We start from the raw sequence: 7303 nt of genomic DNA on the forward strand, positions 1-7303 counted from the left end.
GAGGCCTGAACAGGAAGGAATTGGGAGACCCAAGACTGTACCGCCAAGACCGCTTTCGAGTTGGGCCGACTGGAATTTGAATTCGTTTCTTCACTTACTAGTTGTGAGTCTTTGGGCAGATTTGCCTTTCTAGAGCGTAGTTTCTTATTTATAAAACAGGGTTAACAGTTGCACTCACGGAGGTAAATACAAGAGAAAATTGATGTTAAGTGCTTATCACTTAACCCAACACATAGCAAGTACTAGAAAATAATGGAGCTAGGTACGGAGGGAGCAATCTTCACAGAGGGAACAGCTCGTGGAAAGGCCACAGGGCAAGAGGGCGGTGCCTACATTCTTGGGGAACTGCAGAGAGTTCATGGGTAAATAATAGGAAGGAAAGGTAAGTACTTTGCAGAAAGCCTTCCCCAACTAGGTCAGACTCCCCACTGTAGTATCATATGCCTCTCCTTTTTGGCACTTACTATGGTTGCAACTTTATTAATGATTCTAATTAGTTTCTCTTCTACAATTATAAGCTCCATCAGGCCAGAGACTTGTCCATTTATGCTCACCCTGCTTTGTAGCACCCACTGCTTAACACATATTAAAAGCTCGATAAGGTTGGGCGAGGGGGGCTCACGCCTCTAATCCCAGCACTTTGGGAGGCCAAGGTGGGCGGATCATGAGGTCAGGAGTTCGAGACCAGCCTGACCAACATGGTGAAACCCCGTCTCTACAAAAAATATAAAAATTAGCCGGGTGTGGTGGCACACGCCTGTAATCCCAGCTACTCAGGAGGCTGAGGCAGGAGAATCACTTGAACCCGGGAGGCAAAGGTTGCAGTGAGCTGAGATTGCACCACTGCACTCCAGCCTGGACGACAGAGTGAGACTCCGTCTCAAAAAAAAAGTTCAATAAATATTTACGGCAGAAGTGAATAAATGGGGTCGCATCAGAATATATATGTCACAATAAGGACTTTGGACTTCAGGCTGAAGTTAGTGGGAAATCACTGTGGAAATTTAGAGAGGGGGTGGCACTATCAGATTTGTTCTGAAGGAAGAACAATCCAGCTGCCCTGTAGAGAAGGGTTGGAATCAGGGAGGCATGTTAGGAGGCTGTGGTAGTAGTACAAGCAAGAGATGATGGTGGCCTCACTCTAAGGGCATTAAAAATCAAGACAAGTGAGGCCGGGTGGGGTGGCTCACACCTGTAATCCCAGGACTTTGGGAGGCCAAGGCAGGCAGATCACCAGGAGTTTAAGACCCGGCTGGCTAACATGGTGAAACCCTGTCTCTACTAAAACTACACAAATTAGCCGGGTGTACTGGCATGCACCTGTAATCCCAGCTCCTCCCAGCTCCTCAGGAGGCTGAGGCAGGAGAATCACTTGAACCCGGGAGGCGGAGATTGCAGTGGGCCGAGATCATGCCACTGCACTCTAGCCTGGGCAACAGAGTTGGACTCCGTATCAGGAAAAAAAAAAATCAAGACAAGTGGACTATATTGGCAGATTATTGGCTAGCATTCACTTATTCTACCATAGTCATGCACTCCCTCCCTCAGGGATGGTAGTGACAGCCTTACTTCCTATTGATGCAGGATTTTTTCCTTGATTCCTTCGTGGGACTCGAGACAGGGGCACCCTGTTTACTCAGCCCACTGTGCTCAACCTCTTGCAGGAGTGTGCAGATGAGTGAGCGAGTGCAGGATCTGGCTGGCCACTACAGGCACTAGCATGAGCAAGCTCTATGCGGGGCCTGTGATCAGACCAGGCATGAGCAAACGATTGCAGGATCTAGCTGGCTGCTCTGGGCAGCTGCAGGAGCAAGCTCCATTTGGGGTCTGTGGTGGTGCCCAAGTGGGGGTGCCTGTGATCCCAAAGCCCCAGAGGGAGTGTTACAGGGCTCTCTTAGCACCACTGTTTGAGGATGGCTATGTGTTAACAGCTCAGCTGGCCCCTAGCCTCATTTGTGTGGGGTGGCTACCTGCCACTGGTGAGGGCAAAGGGTGGGTGTGACAGCCTTTTGGGTAGCCAAACTTGGTGGGTCCCAAGCTCTTGTCTGGCATCCAAGAAGAATGAGGTTGTGTAGAACACCTGAAGGATGGTGAAAGTGGAGAATTTTACAGAGTGATCACAATGGCTCTCAGCAGAGAGGGGAGCTAGAGAGGGGATAGAAAGGGCAGGTCATCTTCTCCCCAAAGTCAGGCCATTTCTTCCTGAAAGTCTGGCCATCTCTCTCGTCTACTGACTGAGTCTGGGGTCTTTATAGGCACAAGATGAGGGTGGGGCAGCCACAGGTATTTTTGGAAAAGGCAACATTCGATTGGTAAGAAGACATTATTCAGAAAGAACCAATCGGGAGGGAGTAAGCAAACAGGAATAGAAGTTCTCACTTTGGGCTGTGGGTTTCAGGCTTTTCGGCTCAAAGGTGGGGTTTCACTGGGGGCCTGCCACATCTGCTTAGAATTTCTCAACTTCCTGTCCTGCCTCTATCACTATCAAGTATTTATATGAGGAAACCTCTCCTGAGCCACATTCCGATCACCCCTCTTCCTCAAAGAGATTATCAGACTCTGACTTTTTCTCAGTTTTAGTCCTCTTGGATTTTGGTTCTTTAGCTGTTTAAAATCTTATGAAGGCAAACTTTGATCATTTAGGCTCTTTTCTCAAAGTTCCAAAGTAGACTGCTCCCTAACAGGTAGGTTTTATTTTGCAGAATTCAGGTTTACAAATTGGACATGACTACATTAGCTTCTGCTACCTATAAAAGCTTTGAATAGGTGGGCTTTTATTTCATAAATTATCTGATTATCTGAAGATTAACTCTTTTGTCCTCCTTCAGCCCCCACTAACGTGAGGTCAGCTCAGGAAATGCGGCAGAGGTGAGGTCAGCTCAGGGAATGCAGCAGAAATTCATCTGGAAGCAAGCGAGGCTGGGGCCTAGAACCTCCCTAGGCTGGGCCATGCTTTCAGTCCAGTTCCCATCTTTTATGGATGCCTAGCCCTGACGCTCAGAGGACCCTGGGTGAGGCCTGGAGGAGCCCCTCTTTCCAAATAGACTTCATTTGTCCCTTGAGGCTCAGCTCACTGCAGTTAACTAACTAATGAGTAACTCAGTGTAAGAACACACAATGCTAATTATTATAATTAACTATAATAGTGATAGTCATTAAAACAAGGAACTTCTGCCCAGCACTACAAGTGACTCACAGCCATTATCTCAGCTGATAAACAGCTGGGAGAAAGATACTCTTTCTTCCTTTTGACCCACCCGTGAAGAAACTGAAACTCAGAGAGGTTAAGGGATTTATCTATGGCTGCACAGGGACCCTCCTTCAGGTCTGTTAGACTTGTATCCACCCCACCTCTCTGCCCCCTCTCCTGCCTCTCCTTTCCAGAAGGTTCTAGGTCCCAGGGACTTCAAGGCTCAACCCAAGGATAGAGATCCAAGGTCCTGCCGGGGCAGTCAGGAGGCCTTACATGCCCTCTCCTGTGGCTTCCTTCTCAGCCGAGTTCTGTGCTGCTCTAAGCTGGAGGAGCCTACTCCCCAAGAAGCAGGACACCCGGAAGATGTTTCCCCGTGGCTTTGAGGCTGGTTATACAATTGCTTTCCTCCAGCAGATTAACATTTGCTAACGGGGCCTGGCGTGGTGACACCAGCGTAGGGTTGCTTTCTGCATGCCTGTGCTGTGGGGTTGGTGGTGGGGGCAAGGTCAGGGAAGTGAGTGAGGTCGCCCATGGTCATCCTCCACTGTGCTGGGGGGTTGTCATCTCTCGGGGCTTAGCACTTGTTGGGGATGGGTGAAGTCCAGTCCCGAGTCACAGTGTGTGTTGGGGGAGGTTGCTGATATTCATAGCCGTGTATGTTTGAGTAATGACAACATCCACCTCCACCTTCAGGGTAAGGAGCTGTTGGCCTATCTATGTCTGTCTGTCTGTCTGTCTGTCATCTGTACCTGTCTCTCTGAGGAAGAGAAGGCAGGCCCCAGGGTCTTTCCCCAGGATGGCCTTGGGTGAGCTCCTGCTGTCCTCTCTGCCCAGGAAATGAACGCCCTTTGAGGTCAGGTGAACGAGGATGTCAGTGTGAAGATGGACACTGTGCCTGGAGTGAACCTGAGCTGCATCCTGAATGAGATGCGTGACCAGGACAAGAAATTGGTGGAGAAGAGCTACAAGGATGCCGAGGGCTGGTTCTTCAGCGTGGTGGGTGGCCGTATGTAAGCAGGTGTGCACACATGTGGGCACATGTGGTGTGTGCTGGTGCAGCTGGGACACTGGCAGATCCACAGGCTGTCCCAGTTGGAAGGACTTTTGGAAACCACTTGGACCAGCCCCTCATGTTTTCGATGTAAAATGTGAGGCTCAGAGAGGACTCAAGCTCACACAGCCCTTCACTGTGGCCTGCAAAATAGATCCAGGTCTCTACAAGTCTAGTCTTGGGTTTCCACCACAGCCGTTTACAGGATGTGTGTATTTGAGTACATATGCATACCCTTGGCAAGCACAGGCTGAGTGTCTCCAGTGTCCTAGGGGCAGCAACAGGTGCAAAAGAATAAAACCCAGTGCCTGTCTTTGAGGTGCTGCAGTTCGGTAGGAGTAAGAACTGCAAACGACTGCAGAGCAGGCCAATTCCTCCAAGGTCCAATGTGGGTGCAGAGGGTCTTTGTGTGCAGGTGCCATTGGGGCCCCATAGAGGCCAGGGAGGGGCTAGGGGATGGTTCTGGGAGGTGAGGGTTCAGGAGCAGTCCCTTTCCTGTGCCCTACTTCTGAAAGTCTCCTTAAACCCCTGTGGCCCACTCTGCCTTCCAGAGAGGGGCTGAACTGCGAGGTGGCCACCAACACACAGGCCCTGCAGAGCGGCAGGATAGAGATATGGAGCTCTACATCTCTGTGCAGAACCTGAGCCGTACCAGCTCAGCAAGGTAGGGCCTCTGTCCCCTTCCCACCCTGTACCTGTCACCCCAGGGTGAGCCCAGCCTTATAGACCCCTGCTTAGAGGTGTGCTATGGGACCCAGCTGGCCCAGCTGCAGGGGCTCATCAGAAGCATGGAGCAGCGGCTGTGCGAGCTCTGCTGCAATGCGGAGCACCAGGACCGCGAGCACCAGGTCCTTCTGGACGTGAAGACGCGACTGGAGCAGGAGATCACCACCTACGCCACTTGCTGGAGGTTGAGGATGCCCAGTGAGTGTGCACCCGGGTACCTGTTGGGGCCAGCTGGGGGCCCCTTCACCGAGGAAGAAGTTGGTGTCTGAGCACCAGTGAAGTTCAGGAGGTATGAATGTGGGAACCCTGTGGGAACCTGTGGGGGTTTGCGGGAGGTGAAACTGACGATGCAGGCTGGAGTCTGAGTGAGGAGCCTTGAATGCCAAGTTAAAGCCTCTGGACCAGATCATGTAGGCAATGGGGAGCCACGGAGGGATTTGGAGCTGAAGAGGGGAATGAACATCAAGATATTTTAGAGCATTCATTCTGGCTGCAGAGGGAGAAATGGATCAGAGGGGTCAGGGTGGGGCCAGAGAGATGCATCAGGGGGCTGGAGCAGGGAGTCTGGCCAGAGAAGTACTGCGGGACGGAGGGTGGGTGGGGGGGCAGGGGAAGGAAGGTGGTGCACGCAAAAGAGAGGTTATAGCTCAAAACAGCAGGACTGGATGACTGGATCTCAGGGTAAGCGTGGCTCACAGTCAGGACTCAGTAAGTGTTGGGTGAACACATGAAGGAGTGGGCATTGATGGCCTTGGGTTTCTGGTTCCGTAACTGTGTGAGTGGTGATACCATCAGCCACAGGGTGAAGAGCAAGGTGGGTGGTGGTCCGGTTTGCAGTTCGGAAGGGTGATTAGGCCTCCAGCTGAGAGTGCCCTGAAGTCTCCATGCTTAGTCACACGTTGCAGCTTTTTGCTCCCCGAAAAGGTTTTTCCGCCAAGGTTTTTCCAAAGGACAAGCGGCCCGGCGGTCCTCCTAGTTCCTGGGCCTGCGCGCCACCCGGGAAGCCGAACAGGCCCCAGCCCTGGGCAGCTTCCCCAGCCCAACCCAGCCCCGACCCTCCGCCGTGGGGCTCTCCCTGAGCGGCCGGCCAGTGGGGACACAGCTCCGCCCTTCCTGGGAACAAAAGCGACTGCCCGCGCCTGAGCTCCCAAAGGGCTCCCAGGAGCCCAGCCCCGGAAATGGAACACCCGCAGCGGTTGCCCCCAAACTTCCCACCTCTCAGGTCCGGTAGGGGGAGGGGTCGGGGCCGGTGGGTAAGGCGTGGGGAGCGCACCGAGTGCTTAGAGGTCTGCGGCCCCAAGGCGGGGGGGTTATGCCAAGGGAGACGACGCGAGGGGGGTTATGCCAAGGGAGACGACGCGGCAGGGGGTTATGCCTCGCGGCGAGGGGGAGGGACCGAGGGCACCCCGAAGCCGGGGACCGCCAAGCCGGAGCCAGTGGAGGGGCGCGAAGTCGGCGAGTTGGAAACTTAGTGCAATCGTCCACTCGTAGCCTTCGGCGTCTGGCTTATTCTCTGGCGGCTTGGCGGGCGGCTGCGCAGGATCCTTGGCGGGTGGCCTGTGCCGGATCCTTAGGCTCCGAAGAGATGGTCCCCATGCTTGTCGCCGCGGGCGCCGTCAGAGGGGCGGCGGCGGCCGGCGCTGCAGTGGCTGGGCGCGCGGGGGCGTCATGGGGCAGGTTCGGCGGGAAGTGGGGGAAGTAGCCAGAGATCTGCTGGATGGGCCGGATAGGGCCGGGGCACATGTCTATGGCCACATGCTCCTGGATGCAAATGGTCGCCTTTTCCCCGCACCGCCGGGGGGTGGTACGGGTAGCGCCTCCCCGCCCGGGCACGGCCTGGCCCCGAGCGACCCCGGCCTGGGGGCGGCTCAGCAGGCCCGGCGTGGCGCGGCGGGGCCTCCGCGAAGGCTAGCGCGAGTGAGTGCCAGGGGCGGGCAGGCAGGGGGCCGGCCCAGCCCGGGTCACCCGGCAGCAACCACGCAGGGTGAGTGTGCGGGCTGCCCAGGCAGTGCAGAGCGGAGAGAGCTGCGTGGGGTCACACTCACTCGCACTCACACCGGCAGGCACGCTGGCCTGGGACCCCGTGCGCGCACTCCCTGGGGACAAGCAGGGAGCCAGCAGGACAGGGACCCACAGAACGCACACTCACTCACACGTTCCTGCGGGTGCCAGCACATGCTGGGCTCCGTTCGCTCTCACGGGACACACGCAGGTGTGCAAGGACAATGCAAGTGCACGCACATGTGTGCAGACACGTAGTGGAAGCATCCACTCACACCTATAGGACACACACACACACAAACATATGCACACATACAGAGTTGGTTGAGGAT

At 54.7% G+C, this 7303-nt stretch overlaps 1 protein-coding gene across 1 annotated transcript; it reads left to right on the forward strand.

The window, feature by feature from the left end:
• The first annotated feature begins 4038 nt into the window (after positions 1–4038).
• Positions 4039–5479, forward strand: LOC131381922 (keratin, type I cytoskeletal 42-like). The gene is made up of 2 exons (XM_058431077.1): positions 4039–4189; positions 4796–5479. The coding sequence occupies exons 1-2, from the start codon at positions 4076–4078 to the stop codon at positions 4910–4912; spliced, it is 231 nt and encodes a 76-aa protein (XP_058287060.1). The 5' UTR covers positions 4039–4075; the 3' UTR covers positions 4913–5479.
• Positions 5480–7303: the final 1824 nt, after the last annotated feature.

This window comes from Hylobates moloch, unplaced genomic scaffold, assembly GCF_009828535.3.
Source record: "Hylobates moloch isolate HMO894 unplaced genomic scaffold, HMol_V3 SCAFFOLD_19, whole genome shotgun sequence".
Lineage (NCBI taxonomy): Eukaryota > Metazoa > Chordata > Mammalia > Primates > Hylobatidae > Hylobates > Hylobates moloch.

Bases quoted from the DNA above. Each gene is read 5' to 3' on its own strand.
- LOC131381922 (XM_058431077.1), top strand. From the start codon at position 4,076: ATGGACACTGTGCCTGGAGTGAACCTGAGCTGCATCCTGAATGAGATG. The intron at 4,190-4,795 runs GTGGGTGGCCGT...TCTGCCTTCCAG, and splicing joins AGGGCTGGTTCTTCAGCGTG to AGAGGGGCTGAACTGCGAGG.